The sequence below is a fragment of the Canis lupus genome, chromosome 4 (assembly GCF_003254725.2).
Source record: "Canis lupus dingo isolate Sandy chromosome 4, ASM325472v2, whole genome shotgun sequence".
Lineage (NCBI taxonomy): Eukaryota > Metazoa > Chordata > Mammalia > Carnivora > Canidae > Canis > Canis lupus.
In genome coordinates this window covers 20,519,775-20,546,431 of record NC_064246.1, presented here as the reverse complement: position 1 = coordinate 20,546,431, position 26,657 = coordinate 20,519,775, and the positions used below count along the sequence as shown (strand labels likewise).

The 26,657-nt window shown below is 39.1% G+C and overlaps 1 protein-coding gene, 1 long non-coding RNA gene and 2 pseudogenes across 2 annotated transcripts in view; 3 read left to right on the top strand and 1 right to left on the bottom strand.

The window, feature by feature from the left end:
- LOC112651780 (uncharacterized) overlaps positions 1-14,550 on the top strand; it is a 98,449-nt gene extending 83,899 nt beyond the window's left edge. Inside the window, exon 7 of the long non-coding RNA XR_007410140.1 lies at positions 14,430-14,550. This is a non-coding gene — a long non-coding RNA (uncharacterized LOC112651780). The remainder of the gene's footprint in view (positions 1-14,429) is intronic.
- On the top strand, positions 1,514-1,705 carry LOC112652066 (U4 spliceosomal RNA; annotated as a pseudogene).
- KIFBP (kinesin family binding protein) overlaps positions 2,161-26,657 on the bottom strand; it is a 38,906-nt gene continuing 14,409 nt past the window's right edge. Inside the window, exons 3-7 of the mRNA XM_025435080.3 lie at positions 21,466-21,545; positions 20,966-21,149; positions 18,163-18,247; positions 9,879-9,994; positions 2,161-3,602 (exon numbers count right to left, since the gene is read on the bottom strand). Coding sequence (XP_025290865.3) covers positions 2,727-3,602; positions 9,879-9,994; positions 18,163-18,247; positions 20,966-21,149; positions 21,466-21,545 — 1,341 coding nt within the window. The 3' untranslated portion in view covers positions 2,161-2,726. The remainder of the gene's footprint in view (positions 3,603-9,878; positions 9,995-18,162; positions 18,248-20,965; positions 21,150-21,465; positions 21,546-26,657) is intronic.
- LOC112651775 (nucleolar and spindle-associated protein 1-like) lies at positions 4,232-5,945 on the top strand (annotated as a pseudogene).

Here is a 26,657-nt window from a genome sequence, read left to right as displayed (position 1 = left end):
GCTGATAACTAAAGACAGTCCTTAAAATATGAACAGAAACCACAGGCAACAAATGACAAACAGCAGAGTATATGGATGGCTATTAGGACAAAGACTGGTTTCAAGACCAGTGCCTGTTATACCTGAATTTTATCTTTTGAACTCAAGTTGAATAACACAGTTGGAAGGAAGAAAAATGACTAAGGTTTATGAGGCTGTCTTACAGACCATATTCTCAGAGCTTAAAACAATGACTAGCGCACAGAAAGAGCTCAGCATTTGTTAAATGAAAAATGAGTGACTAGATAAATGAAGTTACGAAGGTGAATAAGTTGGAAGCAAAATGACTATATTAAGAAAGGCTTCTAACAGGGGGATTTGTTCTAGTATCAATTTTCAAGAGCTGAAGAAATGAGAGTAGCAGAGTGGTTATCACTATCCCAAGAACCCTCCCTCCCATCTCTCAACCCTCTTCACTTTCCTTTTAGAGTCTGATTGGGGATGTTATTAGCAACCACTTCATCTCAAGCATCTTAACATCCTAAATACCGTATGACCTAAATAGAACTCTTAATTCTAACCCCTCACTCCCTCATAGAAACATGCTTCTCCTGCACACTCCAGCTTAATATGGTTCTTGATTCTTTTCCCCTCATGGCTTCCATTTATGTCCTGTCCTTCTATTTGCAAAGTGCATAATTTATTCACTCCTTTCTTTTTTCTTTTTAAGATTTTATTTATTCGTGAGAGACACAGAGGGAGAGGCAGAGACACAGGCAGAGGGAGAAGCAGGCTCCATGCAGGGAGCCCAATGAGGGACTCGATCCGGGGTCTCCAGGATCAGGCCCTGGACTGAAGGAGGCACTAAACCGCTGAGCCACCCAGGCTGCCTCCACTCCTTTCCATCCCTACTCTATCACCCTAGTCCAAACCACTCGGATTAATCTTAACAGACCCTAGCTCATCTCCCTGTAACCTACCCCCGTGGTGTCTGATCCACCCCACTCCAATGTATTCTCCCCCTAGGAGCCAGAGTGGTTTCTTAAAAATGCCAAAGAGACTATGTCATTCTCCTTTTAAAATTCTACAAAAGTTTCCCACTGTGCCTAGAATAAAATTCAAACTCCTTCTCCTCTACAAAACCTTCTCCATTTGGACTCTCTTATCCCTGACTGACTCCATCCCATTCCACAACCCTCATATGCTCCAGCCACCCTGGCCTCTTTCTCTATTCAGTTGTAAATTCCTTCCTAAATTTGTTTCAGCCTGACTGCCCAGCACTCTCTGGAATACTCTACTAAAGAAGCTTTACTGTCATTTTTTCCCCATTTAGTTCTCCATGTCATCTTCTGCATTTTCAGAGGCCTCTCATGATCATAACAGCTAAACGAGGCACCCCTTCCTATTAAATGCTTACTGCATCACTCTGGTTCCTTCCTTAATAGCACTCAGGACTGAAATTACTTTGCTTCTGTTTCCTTGCTCCAGGAGAGCAGTACCTTGTTTATCTTGTTTCAATATTGTACCCTTTACGAGCTTTGCACAGTGGCAGTATCGTAGCCAATGAGGTTTATCCAAGGTGCAATTATTGCTAATTGTACCCTTTACGCTTAGGAAAGTAAGAATAGTACCTGACCCACAGGAGACATTTAATAATCAATATTAAATAACAAGTGAGTTATACATCGCTGTTAAACTCTATAATTTTTTTCCTGGAAAATGATCTCAGAGGTAAAGCAAGGTGTTCATCACACATATATAAATGTTACAGAATCTTAGAGTCGACTGAGTCCTAGCCTTTCTGAAGCAAATTAATAGGCTACATACAGAGCTATCATCTGTATCAGATCTTACAAATGATGTTGATTTTTGTGCTTCATAGGGACTCCATTTCAATTCTGCATTTCTTGAAATGACTAACATATATTAACAATATTATTTTGAAGTACATATCCTTTTTCAACAGTACTTAAAGGTTTATAAATATACCAAAATGCTCTAAGAAACTCAGCCAGTAAGATTTTTCTGGCACAGAGACTATCTCAAATACTTCTTCAATGAATGAGGTTTTAATGTTTTTCTAACTGTGCAATAATGCCAAAGAAATAGTCTTCTCTGGCTTCAAATAAAGCAATACCTTTAGAGCGTAAAAAATAAAACTCTTACAAGAAAACAAAAGAGTACATGGAAGCTTTTATTAGTGAAACAAGTCAATTTATTTTATTTCCAACAAGGCCTTTTCCTCTAGAAATGAGACAAACTACTTTATATTACTTTACAACAACATAACTTAGTTTTTTGATGTTTTCAGAAAAGGAACAATTTCTCTGGGAATTAGGAAAGTAAATATTTTGGGAAGAAAAACTACAGTAAGTTACTTTTCAATTAACAAGGCCTGTCTACCAGGTATGTAACTCCAGAATTGTTCCTCTTAACAAATCTGTCAAGTACCAGCCAAACCTATCTTTGGAAACTGAGGCAGGAAAGATTTCTACTTAAATAGGAAACAAGCAATCTAACATACCAATCACATGTCACCTTAACAAGGCAATTTACATAATTAGGTATAAATTATTATCTTTATGTTGATTAAGGTCCTAGCAAAGACTCAACCAGTCTGTTACGTCAAGTTCAAACTGCACTCATCTGGCTATAAAGGTAAACATCACAATGGAATTGGGCCTGTTTGACTCAGGGGGAAACTCTCTTCAATATTGCACATTTTCTTTCATTAAAAACAAGGATTATTAAGTCAAGGCCATCTTAGTTCGGAATCTCTCCATTTTTGTTGGAAGAAGACTCACCATCTCTTTACTAAGCTCTAACTCAACTTCTATTTCCTGGGCAGCCTCAGGGTGCTTTTCACAGTAATCAACAATAAATTTGTAATGTTCCAACGATGTTGCCAAATTTTCTAGCTCTTTCTTGGGATCTGCAGTGATGATTTTGCCATAGAGACGGGCAACTCGAAACTTAGCTAACATGGCAGGACGAAGAACATCTTCCCCTATATGCTCAGGAAATACTTTATTCGGGTCTCTCAGGGAGTCTAAGAAGAGCTGGTAGTACTTCAATGCTGACTTATTGAGATTATTTATTTTTTTTACAATGTGTGAATCAGGGTCTCTCAGCTTGTCAGCAATGGCAACCTTCAAATCCATCATATCATAGTAAGCATGTGCAATCTCAAACTGAATCTGTCTGTTGACCAACAGGTAATACTGTGGATTCAGGTCCACAATGAGGGGCTCTAGCATGGCTATTCTACGTTTATGCATCTTGCACCGTCTCTCCATATCAGTTTCAAAGAATGCAAGCACCTTAAACAGAGCACTGTGGTCTTGGACAACTTCAATATGGTCAGTGACATAACCATCAATCTGAAAGAACTCTTTTGCCTCAAAGACATAGTGTTGACCCAGTAAGAAAAGTTCTCTGGCTTCTTCAAAGTCTAAAGGTCTCAGATAGCTCACTTTCTCCTCCACTGCAGAGATGGCATCACACAGCTCACCGGTTCCAAACTGTACAGCTTTTTTCCTCACACTTTCCTCCTCATCTAGTTCTTTTTTCCGTAAAGCTCTCAGCTCAGATTGTTTATCAAGATCAAGCTCTCCTATGTTGTCCTGAAAGAAAAAAAAAAAATTACGGTGAGGTAAGACACTGGTCTCCCGCTGTCAAATAATATTATGGCAAACTTAAGAGGAAAGAAAATAAAGCCCTCTTTCTCAGCTGGGTTTATGGAGGTATTACAATCTTACACATCTTTTAAAACTCCTTTCTTCTAATTATATTTCAAGTGTATTAAGTATGTAAGAAATAGAAAAAGGTATTTACATCAAATAAGCTGCTTATATATGACTTTCCTCTTTGGGAAACAAACACTCATTTATAGTTTCTCCTTCAGGCAAGATAAATGCATATGAAAGAACTTTAGAGACTGAGAAATATTATACACCTGTAATACATTAATAGTATTTTAACATTAGAGTAAGACTGTATTCTACATCCTAAGAATATTGCACAGAAATGCCATTAAGATGAATGATATGTTTATGCTAGAAGTTACTGAGTGAAATAGAACTGTCCTAGGTCTCAAAGACACTAAGGTGAAGACATAATTAAATCTACCATCATAAAGTTATCTCTCAGGGCCAAAAAAAAAAAAAAAGGTAAAATGGGGCACCTGAGTTTTAAACTGCTTTGCTGAGTGTGGGGTACGAGTTCTTTGTGTGGTGCAGCTCGTGGTGCCTGGATGCAGCTCACCACGGCCACACCCTCCCTTGAGGAGCTTGACTCCTTCAAGTATAGCAACCTGCAGAACTTGGCCAAGAGTCTGGGCCTCCGGGCTAACCTGAGGGCAGACAAGTTGTTAAAAGCCTTGAAAGCCTACCTTAAAGACGAAGCAAAAAAAGAAAATGAGAGTCAGAATGGAAGTCAAACTTCTGCGTTCTCTTGGGATGAGACTGAGATGCATATCAGCAGCCAGGAACAAACTAAGAGGGAGCCAGTTGGCCACATCACCAAAACAAGGAGAAGGTGCAAGAACCCTGACTCCCAGGAGGAACATTCAGAGATAAAATGAAATGATCACACTGAATTCCAGAATCAAGAGAAGCAGGAAAACCAGGATCTCAGAACTGTTGGAGAAGTTCCTTCACCACCAGATGAAAGCCAAGGAGAGGAGAATGCAGTTTCCGCAGGAAAAAGTAGAATAAATGGTAATGAAGATTCAAAGGTACCTGCAGAAAGAAAGAAGCCTCTCTATGCAGATGGGTTTTCCAAACCTGGGACCTATAAACGCTACTCCAAACTTTAAGAAGCTTCATGAGGCTCGTTTTAAGGAAATGGAGTCCACTGATATATATTGAGAGGAAAAAGAAACATTTTGAAGAACGCAACTCATTTAATGAACTGAGGAAGCAGCCGGTCACCAAAGAAGTGGTGGGGACTCCAGTTCCTCTCCGGGGAAGGCTCCCTGAGGCTCGAACTCCCTCTGGCCAGTGACGTTCGCAGGGCCAGCCCCTGGGCCCTGCAGGCCAGAGCACCTTGTGTGGGAAGGGGTCCGCCAAGCGGTCCATTCTATCGGCTACTAAAATGAATGTCAGGTTTTCAGCTGCTACCAGAGATAATGAACTTAAGTGTTCACTGACCAAGACTCCAGCCAGAAAGTCTCCACATGTGACCGCACGTGGGAGTACTCTAAAAGGCCAGGCTGTGCTTGGACATGCAAGTTAAAGACCGCGAAGGGGAATTCTGCTTCTGTTGTTAACCCATTTAAGTCAACAACTGAGGCAACACGGACTCCAGTCTCCGACAAGAAATCTGTGTTTGATCTCAAAGCAAGTCTGTCTCGTCCCCTCAACTATGAGCCACACAAAGGCAAACTGAAACCATGGGGTCAACCTAAAGAAAATAATGCTCTCAAGCAACATGTCAACAGAGTTAGCTTTCACAAGAAAACTTATAAACAACCTCCTCTCCAGACTCGGGAGGAACAACAGAAGCAACATGAACAAAGACGAAAGGAGAAGAAAGCAAAGGTTTTGGGAGCTCGAAGAGGCCTCATTATGGCTGAAGATTAATTTTTTAGCATCCTGTGAATATTACTTCATTCTGAATCCTTTCTTTAATGTAAATATTTTTCTATCTTCCTCACTTGAGTCAAGACTTCTTTCTGCTGTTTGTTGTTCACTATCTATGTAGTGTCGGTGGGTTCTTCACATGCTGTGTCTCCGAAAAGACCTTATTAACCTTAAAACTCACAAATTCTTTGAATTTTTTCTTTTACCTAAGTGTCCATACAATTCAGTTTTCTGAGACTCATCCTATATATAATCTTGAGCTAGATTTTTAATGTCAAGTTTCCTCTGCTGACAGAACTGGAATCCTCTTCTAGACAGAAGCATTTACCTGATGGTAGGTAATTCTACAAGCTTTAGTAGAACTTGGACCAATAAAAAGCTGAGCAAGCCACCTCTTCCTCCTCTAGAGAACCACGTAGTCTCACTGAAATGGAGAGCCATACACATCGGTAATGGCATCTTCTACCTATGTGAAGTGTTTTATTACCTACACAGGTCTGTTCAGATCACTTGATGTAATTGCCATCTATCACTCAATATATTCTTAAAAACTCCATAGCTCATTCTAGCTTTACTTATTTAAAAATATCCAGGCCTATATTGAAATCTGAGGATTGCTGCTTCAAGGATCAGTACATTCTGTCAGTTATGTCTTACTCGTTTTATGGGAAAGACTAGAGTTGGTTAGCATCATAGCCATGTTTGTTGCCCCTAAGTGGAGCTTCTGAGCTTTGTACTGATTAAGATTTTCATGAATGTTTTCTCATGATGGTAGATTCTTTGCAAATAAACGGACTTCCAGATTGAGTTGAGCAAAAAAAAAAAAAAAAAAAAATGTTAAATGACTTAAAAAAACTGACTAAGCCTACTCTTGGTTTCAGCTAAGGTCATGATCTCATGACTCCTGGATCAAGCCCTGTGGCAGGGTCTTCCCTCAGCAGGAAGTCTGCCTGAGCTGCTCTCCCTCCCTCCCTCTCTGCCCCTGCTACTCACCAAGCTCTCTCACACAAAGAAATAAGTAAATCTAAACAACAAAAAAAGACTAAGCTCACCTTCCTCTTCCTGGCCAATAAAACTGAATATCAGATCCCTCTGAGCTTCACTCCCAAGCCTTTTCTTCCTATCAGACAACACTGTCCCTAGATCTGCACTGTTCAAAACAGTAGCCTCTGAACACATGTGGATGACTCCCAGGAGCTGGAAATGTGGCAAGTTCAAACAGATGTGGGCTGTGTGTACAACATACACACCCAATTTCTTTTTTTTTTTTTTTTAAGATTTTATTTATTTATTCATGAGAGACACAGAGAGAGAGAGGGAGGCAGAGACACAGGCAGAGGGAGAAGCAGGCTCCATGCAGGGAGCCCGATGTGGGACTCGATCCCGGGTCTCCAGGATCATGCCCTGGGCCCGAAGGCAGCGCTAAACTGCTGAGCCACCCGGGCTGCCCACACACCCAATTTCTAAGACTTAATACAAAAATAATTTTAAATATCTTTAATTAATATTGATGACCTATAGAAATGACAATTTTTTAAAAAGATTTTATTTATTTATTCATAGAGACAGAGAGAGAGGCAGACAGAGAAGCAGGCATCATACAGAGGGCCTGACGTGGGATTCAATCCAGGGCCTCCAGGATTACGCCCTGGGCTGCAGGCAGCGCTAAACCGCTGCGCCACTGGGGCTGCCCTAGAAATGACAATTTTTAAATGTAATCTGGGTTTTAAAAAGTATAAAGTTAATTCACCTTTTTTCCTTTTCTAATGTGGCCATTAGAAAACTGAAAATTACATACATGGCTGGTATTCTATTTCTATTGGACAGTGCTGCCCAACAGGAGACTCTGTTCATACCCATGGCTCTAACTGTCATCCGCAGGAGGATGACTCACAAACATACAGCTCTAGCCCATACCTCTTTTCAAGCTTCAGACCCCTAGGTACAGGATAACCTCTCCTCCAAGGACACGCAAAAGCTCTTCATCTGCAGGATGTCCACAGTGGAACTCCTATTCTTCTTCACTGTTTCTTATTCTAGAACTGTTTTAGTGAAGAAGCCTCCATCAATCTGGACCACCTAGGAATCATCCTTGAGACATCCCTCTCCTCACCCCAGTTTATCCTGCACCTTCAATCTATCACCAAGTCCTTTGCATTTTGCTTCCTGAATACCTCTGGAATCCATGCTTTCCTCTTCCATCTCTTGTGCTACCACCCTAGACCAAGCTCTCTACACATCTGACCTGGACCATTCCCATGGTCTTCTAGCTAACCTCCCTCCTCTACTATTGCTTCGCCTCAATTCTTTCTTCATTCTGCTACCTAGACGCTCCAAGCCTTCCAAATTCTTCGAAGGCCCTGCTTGCTCCAGCCCTTTCCTAAGTCTCACATTACAGGCTCTCCCATTGTGCTCCTACCTCACAGGCCTTCGTTCTGTTCCATTTAACACCACGCTCCCTGTGCCCCAGAACATGCTGTTGCAGCTCGCTGGAATGCTGAACCTTCTTTTCTAGCTAATTCCTGCCCACCCCCAGAGCTTCTTCAGTTACTTCCTCCAAATGTCCTCCATCACGTGTCTCTCCTTTGTGGAACTTATCAAAGCTGCACTTTCACATGAGGTAAAAACCCAAGTCTATTCTTTTTTTCTCACAAGACAACAACTAGCATAGAGCTGGCATAAATAAATCTGTGTAGGTGTTAAGCTTAAATTGAAAAAGGCTTTTCAGGTAAACAGATGATCAAAGGATGAAGTTAAAATAACAAAGTCAGATTAAGAAAAATCTGAGTAATTTAATGGCAGGCAACTATTTAAAGTAGTTTAATCGGGTGCCCAGTCTGGAAAACATCAACTAAATAAAGGGTATGAATTAAATGGCAGTGTATTTTGCTTGGCACAATTACTTCAAATGCAAGCCCTAGTCTCCAAAATCTTCCTTCTTTACTTGCTTCCCAGCTCCTTGCTTATTTACATGCTTTCTAGGCTGCTTTCTGAGAAGAAAGCTGACAGCTTTTCCTGGCTCTGGCTTCTCTAGACGTAAAACTCCCCCGTTCTCCCTTACTTACTTTCTTTTTCAGATGCCTCATCTTTACCATCTACTTTTAAAATGCTCTCACCCTTGCACAACATAGGCCTCCAGGATTTTGCGGTTTGTCTGTTTGGTTTTATTCTGTTTAGTAGTTTCATAAGTTCTGTATTATTACCAGTAAAAATTATTGTATTTTAATGCATGCATTAAAAAAAAAAATTCTTCCAGGAAAGTCTTCCATGCATCTACACTCAGTATTGCTTCCAAATTATTTACTTTCCTCCTTAGTGGTTAGAAACTAGGATTCAGTATGGATTAGTAATGATGATGATGATGATGACCATTAACATTTATTAAGGACTTAGTATGTCTAGGACACTTTTCTGAGCCCTTTGCATATGTATTAATTTAATTCTGATAACAACATCACTACGTAAGTACTATTATCATCTCCATCTCCTTTTCTTGTTTTTTAAGACTGTATTTATTTGACACAGAGAGAATGAGAGCACAAGCAGGGGAGTGGCAGGCAGAGGGGAGAGGGAGAAGCAGGCTTCCTGCTAAGTGGGGAGCCCGATGTGGGGCTCCATCCCAGAACCCTGGGATCATGACCTGAGCTAAAGGCAGAGACTTAACCGATTGAGCCACCCAGGCACCCCATCTCCACCTCTTTTGTGAGAAAATTGAGACAAAGAGAGATTAAATACATTGCCACAAACATACAGCTATAAACTGGCAGGGCTATTTCCAGATATATATATTTTATAAAATAAATATAAATTAAATTATATACTGTATAAATGATATAAAGGTTAGATTGCTTATAGTCTAAAAAGAGGTAAAGGGAAAAGCTAAGAATGTGAATAGAGAGAATACAAAGCAAAAATCTATGTGATTTAGAAAGGGCAAGGAAAGTTCTATGGAGTTTAAAGGAGGGAAATGATACCAGTAAGCAATGAAGAATTCATTACACACTGAACAATTAATATATTAAGAACCTACTGTGCCTGGAGATAGTGATATAATATGAATATGATGCAGCCCCCACCTCTCAAGGAATTTATATTTTATCCAAAGTAAAGTCTTTAAGGAAGAAGTGACATTTGAGACAAACCTTAAATAAATTGGACTCTAAAAAGTAAAGATGGGAGAGCAAGAAATATTTGAGACCATTCTGCATGCTTTGCATAATAAACAGGCAGTGAGCCCAATGGGCATAGTTCCCATTTTAAGCTTTTACTTACATTCTGCTTATTTAATAAAGAAAAGGCAACTTTTGACAACATTACCTGCATGGAAAGCTGGGCATTCTGTAGAAGAGTCAAACAATATTTGATCCAGCATCTTGCTATTTCTCCTTTTCTTTGATGATAAAGCTCTGGCACATCACCTTCAGCTTCAGTAGCTAAAATCACATGACATTATTTGTCCAGGTTAATGGTCACAATCATAATTTTCATTGTGTATTACATTCTTTTTATATTACTTTTTCCTGAACTTAAAAGTAAAGATTCTCAGGGCACCTGGGTGTCTCAGTCGGTTGAGTGTCTGCTTTTGGCTCAGGTCATGATCCCAGGGTCCTGGGATGGAGCCCCGCAGCAGGCTCCCTGCTCAGTGGGGAGTCTGCTTCTCCCTCTCCCTCTGCCCCATCCTCCATTCATGCTCTATCTCTTTCAAATAAATAAGTAAAATCTTAAAAAAATAAAAGTAAAGATTCTCACTGAAGCAGTGGGGGGAAAAAACCCACCCCAAATTCCTACCACCCAGAGGCACTCACTGCTATTATTTTTGTATATTTCTTTTAGGTTTTTCTATGTGTCATCTGTCGGTAAAAATTAAGGCCACAATATAATATATATTCAATTTTGAATATAAGTTTTTCTCTATATATTATACCACTAACACTTTACCAATATCATTATCAACGATTTAACAGTTTTAAGAATAGCATTATATGTAACGAAATAGGTATTCCCTATTTATAAAACCATTCTTCTAATTCTAGGCATGCATTGTTTCCACTTATATAAGAAACAAGTCTAAACAAAAAGATCTCTGTGCATAATTCTGTCTGGATTTTGGGTTATTTCCTTAGGACAGATTCCTAGAAGGAGAATTTACTGGATCAGAGTTTATACCATTTTTTTTATATATACCATTAAAAAAAAAGATTTTAGTTATTCATTCATGAGAGACACATAAAGAGGCAGAGACATAGGCAGAGGGGGGAGAAGCAGGCTCTATGCAGGAGCCTGATGCAGAACTCAATCATGGAACTCCGGGATCACGTCCTGAGCCAAAGGCAGATGCTCAACAGTTGAGCCACTCAGGTATCCCAAGTCTATACCATCTTAAATGTTCTTGATATCTACTGCCGTATTATTTGAAAAAGCACTCTAACCAACAATATATGGGGCTACTCAATGAAAGTATTCTGAAAACATTGGACACTGTTATTTTTTTAGCTATTTTTTTAAGATTTTATTTATTCATATGAGAGAGAGAGAGAGCGAGAGAGAGAGAGGCAGAGACACAGGCAGAGGGAGAAGCAGGCTCCATGCAGGGAGCCTGACATGGGACTTGATCCTGGGTCTCCAGGATCAGGCCTTGGGCGGAAGGTGGTGCTAAACTGCTGAGCCACCCGGGCTGCCCTAACTTTCTATTTTAAAGAGTAAAAATAACTCACTGCTTTAGTTTATACATCTTTGTTAGTCTCTATTTATTTACTCATGAGAGACACAGATAGAGAGGCAGAGACACACGCAGAGGGAAATGCAGGCTCCCACAGGGAACCAGATGCTGGACTTGATCCCAGGACCCTGGGATCACACCCTGAGCCGAAGGCAGATAGATGCTCAACCACTGAGCCACCAGGTATCCCTATAAATTTTTTTTGGACAAATGCATTTCAGATTCCAATCAATCTACAATTAATTCAATGTACTGAATAAAGGGAAAAAACAAATATTTAATAATGTACATCTCCTTAACTCTTCATAATCTCTATTCTTCTGATCCACAATAAAAAATTTGTGACAAAATCTGTAAAATGACTCAAATATAAATATGTTTTTTAACTGACATATAACCTTATATTAGTTTCAGGTATACAACATAATGATTTGATATTTGTACATATTGTGAAATGATCACAAGAAGTCTAATTAATGTCAACCATTGAACATAGTTACAAAACTTTTTCTTATAAGAACTGTTAAGACCTACTCTTAGCAAAGTTCAAATATGCAACACAGTATTATCAACTACAGCCACCATACTGTAAACTATACATCCCCATGACTTACTTATTTTATAACTAGAAGTTTGTTCATTTTGACTTCCTTTACACCCAGCCACCACTTCTGGTAACTGCCAATCTGTTCTCTGTATCTATGGGTTTGGTTTTCTTGTTTTATTTTTTTAGATTCACATTTAAGTCATAGCATACGGTATTTGTCTTTCTTACTTATTTTACTTGGCATAATGCCTTCAATGTCCAACCATGTTACCATAAATGACAAGATTTCTTTTTTTCCCCCTCCAAACCATTGTAATAGCTAAGCTTTTTTTTCCTTCATGTTCCAATAAATAATTTCATCCCTATTAAGGATGCATGCCTTGGGGCACCTGGCTGGCTCAATCGGTACAGCATGCCACTCCTGACCTCAGGGTCATGAGTTAAAGCTCCACATTGGGTGTAGAGCTTACTTAAAAAAGAGAGAGAGAGAGATAGGGAGAATGCATTCCTTAGGTATTTAAAGCATCTTATGAAAAACCAATGTTCGTTCGTTCTTTCCTTTCTTTCTTTTTCTTAAGATTTATTTATTTATTCATGAGAGACACACAGAGAGAGGCAGAGACATAGGCAGAGGAAGAAGCAGGCTCCTCGCAGGGAGCCCCAATGGGGATTCAATCCCAGGACCCCAGGATCACACCCTGAGCCAAAGGCAGATGCTCAACCACTGAGCCACCCAGGCGTCCCCCAATGTCCATCTTCATGATGTTCACAGACTTGTTCCCAACCTTAGTACTATGAGTTTGATTTTTTCTGTCCTTATTTCTAAGCCTCTAAGATTGCTGAATCCCCTACCAGGGGAGGTCAGGAGGTGGGGTAGGGAAGGGTTAGATCAGTTGTTGAGCTTAAGCAGTAGAGTATGGAGTTATAAGTTACAGGTACAGAACCATCATGCTTGGGTTTGAATGCCAGCCCTGTCCCCTACTATCTGTGTGACACTGGGCAAGTTGTTGAACCACTCTGAGCTTCAGTGTCCCCGTCTGTCAGGTATAGATAATAATAGTAACAGTCTGATAGTGTAGCTATGAGGATTTAATTACACAAAGACTTAGGACAGGATTTGATATGTGGATGCTCAACACCATTATTAATCAAACTGTATTAATAAAATCCAGTCTAAAAACCTGTGTGAACAAGGTTTAAAGTACCTAGTTTAAGATATGAATTCTCTAATTCATATCTATACATGGACCTTAGGAGTTAGTTGAAAGCAGTTTCAACTTGATTGTTTAAACATTTACTTTTGGGACACCTGAGTGGCTCAGTGGTTGAGCATTTGCCTTTGGCTCAAGGCGTGATCCCAGGGTCCTAGGATCGAGTCCTGCATTGGGCTCCCTATGGGGAGCCTGTTTCTCCCTCTGCCTGTGTCTCTGCCTCTCTCTCTCTCTGTGCCTCTCATGAATAAATAAATAAAATCTTTTAAAAAAAAGTAATAAAAAAATAATCATTTACTTTTATCACCTAACTCATGCCATGGTGTCTGTTAAGATATAGTGTTGGGGTGCCTGGGTGGCTCAGCTGGTTAAGCGACCAACTCTTGATTTCAGCTTAGGTCATAATCTCAGGGTCATGAGATCAAGCCCTGTGGCTGAGCATGGAGCCTGCTAAAGATTCTCTTCTCTCTCTCTCCCTCTCACGCGTGTGCACCCACTCTCACTCTCCTTCCCTCACTCTCTCTGAAATAAATAAAATCTTAAAAGATTCTCTCTCCCCTGCTGCTTCTCCCCTAAGTTTGTGCATGTGCACACAGTCTCTGTCTTTCAAAAAAGAAAAGAAATAGTGTCAAACAAGGTGAAAGCACAACTATTAACCAATTTGTCAAAAATTCCAATTTAGTGAAATTCAAATTGAAATGGGAGTTCTCATGAATTAAAAGGTAGTCTCTAAGTGCAAAGCTTCCTCTAAAATAACATTCAGAATGATGGATATAGTTTAATGAAGGGCCATTTCATTTTGTACTGCAGGTCCTATGTCCAGTTTTACCAAAATATTTACTATGTTACATCTGTGGAGGGCATTCTTTTTTGCAAGGAAAAATTTATTTTAATATTTTTCCTGATTTGGGGCACCTGTGTGGCTCCATCTGTTAAGCATCTGGCTCCTGATCTCAGCTCGGGTCTTAATTTTGGGCTGTGAGTTCAAGCCCCACACTGGACTGCAAAATGGGTGTGGAATATACTTAAAAAAGAAATAAAATTAAAATCTAAACAAATAAATGAATAAATAAATTTCATCATTTAAATTATTTTTGTTTCCACTATTAAAAAAAAAATCCTTTAGGGATGCCTGGCTGGCTTAGCAGTTGAGCGTCTGCCTTTGGCTTAGGGCATGATCCCAGAATCCCAGGATCGAGTCCTGCATCAGGCTCCCTGCATGGAGCCTGTGTCTCTCTCTGCCTATGTCTCTGCTTCTCTCTCTGTGTTTCTCATGAATAAATAAATAAAATCTTTTTTAAAAATCCTTTGTAATGCAAATTAACATTTTCCATCACCATATTAGATTTAATGTAGTATTACTACTAATCCGTGTAAACTCTCCTCCATAGTCTACCTTTTCCCATCAGCATGGATGTGCCACCAACACCAAGCACAACAGTCACAGGGTCCAGCTCTACAGAAAATCAAGTTGCTAGACTTCCAAATAACATAGAAGCATGGCACTTCAAGTCATTGGTGAGTTGGATTAACTCCTTTAGATGAATATTTGTTTCAGCAGAAAAAGGTTTATTATTTTTTTAAGATTTATTTATTTATTTGAGAGAGAGAGAGAGAAAGAGACACAGAATGGGGGGAGTGGCAGAGTGCAAGAGGGAGAGAATCTCAAGCAGACTCCTCATTGAATGGGGGGCCCAACATGGCACTCAATTCCATGACCCTATGATCATGACCTCAGCCCAAATCAAGAGTCAGTTGCTTAACCAACTGAGCCACCCAAAAAGGCACCCCCCCAAAAGTGGTTTTTATCTCCAAAAGTAAAACTAAGGAGACAATGTACAGTCGATTCTCATTATTCGTGGTAGTTATGTTCCATAAAGTCATCATGAACACTGAATTATTCAAAGGCTGAAACATTACTCCTCAGGAAAATACAGAATTAGATTTCCATGAGCTTCTGGTCACATTTTCATTAACTGATGAATATATATAACTTCATTTTGCGTTTCTGTTTAAAGATCCCTTATGTAATATATATTGTTGGCTTATTAACACTGAACACTTATTAACACTGAACACTTACTAACACTGATCAACAAACAGCTCTATAACTTGTGCCTGAATGGAGTTTATCTAACACTATAACTTCTCCGTTAGGGACATCAGAGCCTTCATGTGCTAGGAACACTGGACAGTGCTTCAGCACTACAGTTAGGGGCCATTTTAAACAATGAGATTGCCAACAAAAACCCACAAAAATGTGAAGAATGGGGTGCTAAATAGACAACAAAAAGGACACTTATTTACTATAGGAGAGCTGAAACAAGGAGCAGAGTGTTGTCTTGTTTGACATCAGCTGGGAACGTGCACCTCAGGAAACTCAACTTCTTTCCTATTCTGCACAAATGACCACAGAAGTGCCTCGAGTACTGAGTTTGGGGTTTTAAGTAAATTTTAGCAATAGGTGAATCTGCAAATATGGACTCCACAAATAATGAGGACTGACTGTATTTTGGAACTTGCACTTAGATATGAAGTCCTTTTTCTTTCTTTTTCAGAAATAGCTGGTGGGTCTGGGTACTTGACTTCCTTAAGGTTTGGAAGCAAAAGTTACTGGGTTGATAAGTTAGTAAAATGTGCTCAGGGGCCCTATGCAGGTATATTATTGATTTTATAATAATAAAAAGTACCAATCTTTTTTTAAAATTGAGTTACAATTGACACATGACATTACAGCTGACCCTGAACAACACAGGTTTGAACTGTACAGGTTCACTTATAGCTCAATTTTTTACAGTATAACACTATAAATGTATTTTCTCTTCCTTATGATTTTCTTAACATTTCTTTTATCTGGCTTATTTCATTCTAAGAATAGAGTATTAATACATATAACACACAAAATACATGTTCTTATGGTAAGGCAGCTGGTCCACAGTAAACTCTTAGTAATTAAGTTTTGGAGAGCCAAAATTTATACGCAGATTTTTAACTACACAGGGTATAGGAACCCTTAATCCCCTCCCCCACATTATTCAGGATCAACCATATATTAATTTCATATGCACAACATAATGATTCGATGTTTGTATATATTGCAAAGTGATTATCACATTAAGTATATAGTTAATATTTATGACCCCACAGTCCAATTTTTCTTGTAATGAGACTTTAAAGATATACCCTCTTAGCAACTTTTATTTAAGATTTTTTAAATTATTATTTATTCATGATAGTCATAGAGAGAGGAGAGAGAGGCAGAGACACAGGCAGAGGGAGAAGCAGGCTCCATGCCGGGAGCCTGACACAGGACTCAATCCTGGGACCCCGAGATCACACCCTGGGCCAAAGGCCGGCGCCAAACTGCAGAGCCACCCAGGGATTCCCCCCTCTTAGCAACTTTTAAATACGCTATATAGTATTAATTATAGTCACCATGCTAACATTACATCCCATGACAATTTATAATCTGAAGTTTATATCTTCCACTAAAAAAGATTTTTTTTTTTTTCTGAATAACCATCTTTTTTTTTTTTTTTTTTAAAGATTTTATTTATTTATTCATGAGAGACACACAGAGAGAGGCAGAGACACAGGCAGAGGGAAAAGCAGGCTCCATGCAGGAAACCCGATGTGGGACTTGATCTCGGGTCTCCAGGATCACACCCTGGGTGAAAGGCAGGCACTAAACCGCTGAGCCACCTGGGCTGCCCTCTGAATAACAATCTATTGTGTAGATATACACCATACTTTCTTTATTCACTCATCTATTAACGGACACTTAAAGTTGTTGTTATATCTTGGTGACTGTAAAGAATACTGCAACAAATGTGGGGGTGCATATACCTTTTTGAGTTAGTGTTTTCTTTTTCTCTGGGTAAATACCCAGAAGTGGAAACACTGAACTATATGTTATTTCTATTTTTAATTTGAGGAATCTCCATATTGTTTTCTTTTTTCTTTTTTTTTCCATACTGTTTTCCACAGGGGCTACACCAATTTACATTCTCACCAATAATACATGAGGGTTCCCTTTTCTTCACATCAACACTTGTTATTTGTCTTTTTCATAAAAGCCATTCTCACAAGTATGAGATGATATCTCACTGTGGTTTTGATTTTCTCAAATATACGTGTTAACTGTGATTTTTAAAACCAAGTAAAACACTATAATTAAAAAATCAGACATTTGCACATCACTTATGCAATATTCCAACCAAAAATGTGTAATCAGATTCTTAGCTTAAGGAAATATCAAACACCAATTGATGGAAATCTAATGTAATACTGGCTTATATTTTTCAAAAATGTCTATGTGATGAAAGAGAAAGAATGGCTGAGGAACTGTTCCAGATTAAAGGACAATAAAGAAAGAAAAAAAAAAGGACAATAAAGAGATGTGACAATTAAATGCAGTATGAAATCGTGAAATGGATACTCTAATACTAGAAAGGACATTACAGGGATAATTAATGAAACAAATATGTATTATAGAAAAGAGAATTATATCAATGTTACATCTCCTTTCCTATGATTATGTAACAAAATATTCTTAGGAAATATACACTAAATTATTAAAGGGGTAAAGGAGGGATCCCTGGGTGGCACAGCGGTTTAGCTCCTGCCTTTGGCCCAGGGCGTGATCCTGGAGACCCGGGATCGAATCCCACGTCGGGCTCCCGGTGCATGGAGCCTGCTTCTCCTTCTGCCTATGTCTCTGCCTCTCTCTCTCTCTCTCTCTCTCCTCTCTCTGTGACTATCATAAATAAATAAATAAAAATTTTAAAAAAAAGAGTAAAAAAAAAAAGGGGTAAAGGAGTCTAATGTATGCAATCTTTTCTCAAATGGTTCTGATGGACAATAAAATGTGACTGCTGGGGGGGGTGGGGTTGGGGGCAGATGTGAGAACACTTGTCCAATTTTAAAATGTCAAAATTAAACATGAGCTGGTTTCCAAAAAAAAAAAAAAAAAAAAAGAGTGACTGCAAATAAGGCAACTATTAAAAGTTGAATTAAGAAGGGCTATGGTAGTTCTTTGTTATGTTCTTGAATTCTCTAAAATTTAAAATGATTTCAAAATGTTTTTTAAAAGCTGTGCAATAAGACATGCACATGTGGACTTACTGTCTTCTGTTGTTGAGACCTTTCCAGTTTGACCAAAAATGACATTAGCAGCAGATAAACAGTGCCTGGCCTCCATAAAACATAGCTGTTGAGGAAATAAACGAGAGTAAGTGCAATTATCACCTAGCCTTATTTGCAATTAGACTTACATAAAGCCTTCTACTATGAGAAAAGCTATAAAATTAGGTAAAACCCACTAAGGAAACCCTGTATGGTTGCTAAACATTAAGAAGGAATAGGACATGTATTCTCTGGTTAAAAAGCTACCTCAAAGATTAAAATAATAAAGCCCCCAAACTCTTAATAATAATCCAAACTGGCTGAGAGACAACTGCTGACTGAACCAAAAGTTAGCTCTCCTCAAGCTATCAGTAAGTATAATACCAGAATGGCTATCATCCTAAACTGAGAATGCTTCAGATGGCTCTGTAGGTTCAGTTCATAGAGCCAAAATGCCATGCATGATAAATATGTAGGCAACTTACACCCTGTCAGAGGACTCGAAGATTGGATTTTCTGAAGTTTAGAGATCTCTCTATATATCCTACCTCAAAGGTAAAAAGGGTAAATATGGATATGAAGATATTCCCCTCTTCTAGAATTTTGAGAGATTTATGTATAATGAATGAATGAAGGCTCCCACCCTGAAGTCAATAGATTTCCCTGAAGTTCTGAAGTCAACAGATTTCCACAGATGAACTATATGGAATTGCTTTACCAACACACTTGAAGGCTTCCTAACTCAAATCTGGGCATGGTAAAGTTGTCAAACACTTGGAGAAGATCCCCTTGCTAACATAAACACTTTGCATCTATCATGTAAATCACAGGACCAACCCAGCAGAAATACAAAGTTAAAGTCCAACTTTTAGTTGGAAGCCACCCTCATTAATTAAATGTCTAATTCATATTAATAATACCTCATTTTGCTAAGATTTTTCATGGTTGGCTATGACTGTATAAGCTCAGCACTAAGTGTATCTCTCCATTACAGCAAATTCAGAAGCCACCTTTAGAATAGCTGGGGTACCATGTACAGTATTAGCCCAGCAATATCTACAGATCAAACTGTTGGTGTTAAACCTCAGAAACCCAAGGAATGTTACAGTTTACGTAAAGAAGCTTTAATTGTCCCTCTGCAATCCCTTACCCATCGTTATCACTTTAGCTTTGTTCACATTGGTTCCCTGCAAGCAACCACTGCTAGAACAGTGAGTGCCATGTGCCCTTGAGGTGGCTGGTAAATGTGGGACTTTTAGCACCTGCCAGGTAGGGACACATAAAATAGCAAAACCTCATCACTGGAACCAGATGAAGATGAGAATGATATAAATGACAATTGCATCGTTTTAAGAAAAATGGTTCAAATCTCTGTTTGCAATAGAACTCAGCTAGTTGTAACAAAAACGTATAGAACATTTTGGCTTAAAAAAAAAAAGCACAGGGTGGGGGAGGTACTAATGAAAATCACCGCATGCTCCACATAAGCAATGCTTAACAACTTTAAATTTTTTATTACACTTTAAATTAATATCTAGATATCTTATTACTATTAATATTGATGGAGTTTCAAGTGTTAATTAAAATCTCAATGAATACATAGCTTTAAAGTTGCTAAACAAAACAAATAAGGGGCCTCTGGAAGCTATAGAAAAAGGTGCCACAAGCAGAGGCACCAGATAACACTTCTGATGATGATCACGATGAAATGGATTCATGAGTTAGATTTAACCAAATGCTCCAATATACGCAACAGCGTTACTTACACGCTTGATCTTAGACCAAAGTCCTAGAAGCGATGCTGCAGTCACCACAGCCCTTTCTCGCCTGCTAATAGCTTTTCTGAATGAAATTCTGTGGGACAATACTTTAAACATAGGGCGCATTTACAGAACCAGCACTAACAGAAAGCTTAGAAAGGATAAAGGCCCAGTAAGGATATGGCAGCAGGTAACCAGAGAGATTTAAGGAAACCTGATAAGTAAAAAATTACCAAAATTTCAGAGTGAATTAGAAATACAAATAAAAGTAATTTCTATTGCTGAGTATCTTATTGAGGATTAATAGAAAATTTGGCTGGGAAAGGTGGCTAACAAGGGTTTTAGCATTAAAACTTAGAGACTAAAGGAATAAACAGATCAATTAAAACTATACCAACATGATTCCGAATAATTCTGTATATGTGCTGCAGAAGCAAGCACAGACTCTGAATAATTCTGATAAACAACTGAGAAGCTCAAGTTTGTTCCTATGTAATCCTCCAGAAGACGTATATCATAAAGAGCTACAACTCTGGAATTGAACAGACATTTCCCACAGAGAAAAATTACTATAGAGGAGTTAATTCTAAAGAATAACTGAAATGCATCACATGCTTTTATCGAAGCCCACATTTAACAGTCAACTTCCTCGGACAAATCCTCATAGTTACCAGATTACCGCTGCATAAAGATAAAACTGTATCTCTAAAGAAAAAATCTGTAGTTTAAGGTAACATCTCAAATGAACTAATAGTGTCCTATAGCAAAAAAGAATTGGTCTTAGGTAACTAACTTGTAATTTTAGGGGCTAGCAGCATGTAAGACAATGATAAAACTCAGCATCTTACAATTCAAAAAGATTAATGCAAAAAAAAACTATAAAAGTCTAGTATACTGACAAACTGGGTTGCATTTTTCTGTCCAATTTACATCATAAAATACAAGCTACCTGTTTTTAAAGGATGACATTTTCAAGGTACTACTGATTCTATTGTTATATACACTAGCAGTAACTTTGTTAGACAACTATTTGAGAAGCTTACCTTATTGATGTAAAATTGTGACAAGGTGGCAGCATTAATAGCCCACTCTATAGGATGGTAGGCATTGTGTTCAAGCTGGCGTTTTAGGGTACTGTGACAATAATGAGCAGCCTTCTCAAACATTTCCATATGCTGGTAGACTTGAGCCAGGTAATAGAGGTTATGAGTATAAACCTTCTCAAATCTATGAAGAAAAAGTGAATATTTGCACAATGGTTTACAATTTATAAGGAACTTTCATACAGGTTGGTCCTCATCCCAACTCTTTTGAGTTGGGTATGGCTATTGTATCTATCTGACAGATAAGGAAAATGGAGCCTCAGATTTGAACAGAGTCACATATCTAGTAAGTGGTAAATGGAGGTTTTTAAATCTATGTCAGAATCCACATTCTATAGCCTTAGAGTGTCTCAAAAGAGAAAATACTGTGCTTTTTGTAACAATCATCATATCTATACTATATGGAATTACCTGTGAGAGCTGATTCTGTACCTACTCACCTTTTTGATCTCTCCTGTTCAGCAAGTTTCTCTTCTTCAGGAAGAAAATGCTCAGTAGGATCAAGAGGAGGACTCCCAATCTACAATTAAAGAAAAACAAAACTCTAAAATTTTAAATTGTAAACACCAAGCGCCCTCCTCTGGAGAAACTGGAGAAATCAAATTTTTAAAGCCTAGTATACTCCATTTTTCACTATTTCATTTTCATGTTACCCAAGAAGGAATTTTCTTAACCATAAAATTTTAAAGAATCAAACAAATAAAAGGAGATTGCCTAGAAGCTCACACTTGACAAAATTTTAACTGCTGTTGGAGGTGAACCTCAAATACATTTAAAAAGATCTACCAGGGAACCCCGGGTGGCTCAGTGGTTTAGTGTCGCCTTTGGCCCAGGGTGTGATCCTGGAGACCTGGGATCAAGTCCCACGTTGGGCTTCCTTCATGGAGCCTGCTTCTCCCTCTGCCTGTGTCTCTGCCCCTCTCTCTCCTCTGTGTATTCTCATGAATAAATAAATAAATAAATAAATAAATCTTTATAAATAAATAAATAAATAAAAAGATCTACCAATTTGCCTTAGAGATGTATAACTCCTTTAGCCTTAATTTTGTCTGGTAAAAAAAAAAATCTTTTAAAAACCTACATAAGGGATCCTTGGGTGGCTCAGCGGTTTAACACCTGCCTTTGGCCCAGGGCGTGATCCTGGAGTCCTGGGATCGGGTCCCACATCGGGCTCCCTGCGTGGAGTCTGCTTCCCCCTCTGCCTATGTCTCTGCCTCTCTGTCTGTGTCTCTCATGAATAAATAAAATCTTTAAAAATAAAATAAATAAAATAAAAAATAAAAACCTACATAAGTGCTCGCTTCGGCAGCACACATACTAAAATTGGAACAATATAAAAACCTACATAAGTGGAGCACCTGGCTGGTTCAGTTGGTAGACCACATGACTCCTGATGGGGTGGGGGGGGGGTGTGAATTTGAACCCCATGTTGGGTGTAGGGATTACTTGAAAATAACATCTTAAAAAAAAAACCCTACATAATTATGACAAATAAAAAAGATATATTCAGGGATGCCTGGGTGGCTCAGCAGTTGAGCATCTGCCTTTGGCTCAAGGCGTGATCCTGGAATCCCAGAATCGAGTCCCACATCAGATTCCCTGCATGGAGCCTGCTTCTCCCTCTGCCTATGTCTCTGCCTCTCTCTCTCTCTGTGTCTCTCATGAATTAAAAAAAAAAAAAAAAAAAAAAAGATATATTCATCCTTAGAGTAATATTGTTCTAAACTGACCGCTACCGAAAATCATATCAAAGTTTTAAATATTTGCTTTAATATTTTTTTCCTTAAGGGAATGACAAAAGTATATAGATTACCCTCTTTTAATACAGGGGCAATAAAATCAGTGATTCTATTGCTTACTGCCTTGGCCAAGTCACCCAATCTCTCTGTACTTCTGTTTTCTCATTGATAAAATTACCTCATAGGATTGCTAGAGGATTCAATGTGTTAATACGTGTAATCATTTATAATACCAACTTAAGCCCTCCAAAGGAGCACAACTTAACTTCTGCCTCATTCTACTTCTATGAGGATAGACCCATCTGCAAGACCAGCCTTGCTTTAAAGTGAATTCACTAAACTGCAAGGAGCAAAAGTGCCTTCCATTTTTAAAAATATGATCTTACATTCTGGATATAAATACTAGAAGTATCACAATTAGGGTTCCTAGAATTCACAGAAAGTAGAAATGACTAAGACAGGAAGCAAGGGCCAAGGCAGACATAAGAGATAAGTTAATTCCTCCAAGATGGCAATAATTTTGAAGGCTGTTTATATGCTTACTCTAAAAAAAAAAAATGCTTACTTTTTTAAAAGATTTTATTTATTTATTTAAGACTGACAGAGATAGCGACAGAGCATTAGTGGGGAGGAGAGAGAAGTAGGCTCCCCACTGAGCAGGGAGTCCGACACAGGGATCAATCCCAGGACCCAGATATCATAACCTTAGCAAAGGCAGATGCTTAATCGACTGAGCCACTCATGCACCCTTGCTTATTACCCTTTTAATGAAGGGAATTAGTCAATATATTATTTTCTATACATACTTCATTGTTACAGCTACCACATGTCATAGATAACCCCATCAAACCACTCTGTTCTCTGAACTCAAACACTGGTATAACTGAGTACTGTTCAATGTATGTTTTATGTTTCCATATTAATACTAATTTTTAATGAAATATAGATGTATGGTATCTATGGTATCTATTTTGAGGGGGGAGGGCAGAGGAAAGCAGGAGAGAATTTCAAGCAGGCTCCATGCCAAGCGCAGAGCCCAACTCACAACCCTGAGATCATGAGCTGAGCTGAAATCAGGAGTCAGATGCTTAACTGACTGAGCCACCCAGGCAGCCTATATCTTCACAATTGAAATGAACAACCTCATGTATAAGAGCGTGAGCCTGAAATCATGAAAAGAGGTGTTTTATACAGATAGATGTTTCTGTAATTTGTCCCACACAACTGACTACAAGGACCCGCATAGACACAGGCAGGCTAAGAAATGCTGTTTGTGAGACTCATGTTGTGTGAATGACCTCGGGAACCTGGTTGTTTGAAATACACAATCTGGCCTTCAGGTCAGAACTGGCCCTTCTGTTCTGGACATCAAGAGCTACACATCTCATCTCACTTCCCCTCCTGCTCCAGACTGGGCTGACCTCCCGGAATGGAATCTGAGAGGGGAGGCAGACACATATAGCCCAGGCTCCTTGAAAATACAAAAACAAGATAACAAAGAAATGTAGCTTGTTCCAAACTGCACGTAGGCAAACAAACGTTTAACTTCAAACCTCATCATTTGCCCTATAAATATGGCCTGTATGGGGATGGTCAGTTGGAAGTCTCACCTAAGGAGAGGATGCTCCGCCCAGGCCTCTTGGGTCAGGACTCCAACCTGACTGCTTTCACAGGGCTTCTCCAGTTAATGAGGATTGATGTTGTAAGAACCCAACATGATGTACCTTTGCCTTATTCTCATTTATTGCCTACTATTACCTTCATCTATGTGTAGATTCCTTTCCTCTTCTGTTTCCATTAGGTTTCTATAATAATAATAAAGTTTTCCTTCCTTTTTGAAACCTAAACATGGCTGTTGTGAATCTTTTGCTCAGAACAGAGAGAAACATTTCCATTTGGCTTTGTGGTGTTCTGCTCCTCTTAGTACATTAGGAAGAAAGTTAAAATACTAAGGTAGGGGATCCCTGGGTAGCTCAGCGGTTTAGCGCCTGCCTTCGGCCCAGGGTATGATCCTGGAGTCACAGGATCGAGTCCCACATCGAGTCCCACATCGGGTTCCCTGCGTGGAGCCTGCTTCTGCCTCTACCTGTGTCTCATGAATAGAAGAAAAACAAAAAAAACAAAAAAAAAAACAAGGTAGAAGACTTTTATTATTTATTTATTTATTTATTTATTTATTTTTTAAATTTTTATTTATTTATGATAGTCACACATTGAGAGAGAGAGAGAGAGGCGGAGACATAGGCAGAGAGAGAAGCAGGCTCCATGCACCGGGAGCCCGACGTGGGATTCGATCCCGGGTCTCCAGGATCGCACCCTGGGCCAAAGGCAGGCGCTAAACCGCTGCGCCACCCAGGGATCCCCTATTTATTTATTTTTAAAGATTTTATTTATTTATTCATGAGAGACACAGAGAGAGAGAGGCAGAGACACAGGTAGAGGGAGAAGCAGGCTCTCTGCAAGGAGCCAGATGTGGAACTCGATCTCAGATCCCAGGATCATGCCCTGAGCTGAAGGCAGACGCTCAACTGCTGAACCACCCAGGCATCCTACTAGAAGACTTTTAAAATGTACATTCTAAAATTCCTTGGGGAGGGAGAGCCTGCATGACTCAGCTGGGTAAGTGTCTGCCTTCAGCTCAGGTTATGATCCCAAGGTCGTGGGTTCGGAGCCCTGTGTTGGGCTCTCTGCTCAGCCTGCTTCTCCCTCTCCCTCTCCCTGCTGCTCTGCCTACTTGTGCTCTCTGTCAAATAAATAAATAAAATCATTAAAAAAAAAAAAAAAAAAAAGCATCTGCCTTCAGCTCAGGTCATGATCCTGAGTCCTAGGATCAAGCCTGGTAGCAGGCTTCCTGCTCAGCAGGGAGTCTGCTTCTCCCTCTCCCTCTGTACCTACCACCCCTTCTTGCCCCCTGCCCTGGATTGTGTTCTCTACCTCAAATAAATACATAAAATCTTAAAAATAAAATTCCTTGGGGGTTAAATTAACATGCTGATTTGCTCCAGTCTTTATCCTCCAGGGGCAGCTTTTTAGGGGTAGGGACCATACTTTATTTCTATTTGATTCCCTAGCATTTTGCACAGTATCTGGCACATAGTAAAAACAATAAATGTCTAGTGAATTAAACTGACAAAACAAATAGGAATGTTCCATCTGCCATCTGCATTCTGCTCACAGCACATTCCTCTTATCTATTATCATCATTTTGGTATAGATATCAAAGTCCTCTCTATACTACACAGTTCTTAAAGGAGCACCTCACATTTGTGCTTTAGACTAAGTCTAACTACTAAGTGAGACAAGAGTATAGTGGTTCAAAGTATGGGTTCTGGGGCAGCCCCTGGTGGCTCAGCGGTTTAGCGTCACCTTCAGCCCAGGGCGTGATCCTGGAGACCCGGGATCGAGTCCTGCGTCGGGCTCCCTGCATGGAGCCTGCTTCTCCCTCTGCCTGTGTCTCTGCCTCTCTCTCTCTCTGTCGTCTCTGTGTATTCTCATAAATAAATAAATAAAATCTTTAAAAAAAAAAAAGTATGGGTTCTGGAATCAGATCATGTGAGTTGAAATCCTAGCTTCACCACTTATTATTGTGAGGCCTTGGGCAAGTCATAATCTAGTGTGCTTCTTTTTCCTCATCTATATAATAGAAATAATAAAAGAATCTACCTTATAAATTGTCATGAGAATTAAATGGATAATATGTAAATCATTTATAATAGTGCCTGTAGGTACTGTAAATAAGTGTTTAAATGTTTGTTAAATAAGTAAAATACCAACAAGTGGGAATAAAACTAAAAAGCTTCTACACAAGTAAAGGAAACCAACAACAAAATAAAAAGGCAACTTGCCAAATGGGAGAAAATTTCTGCAAATCATGTATTTGAGAAGGGGTTAAT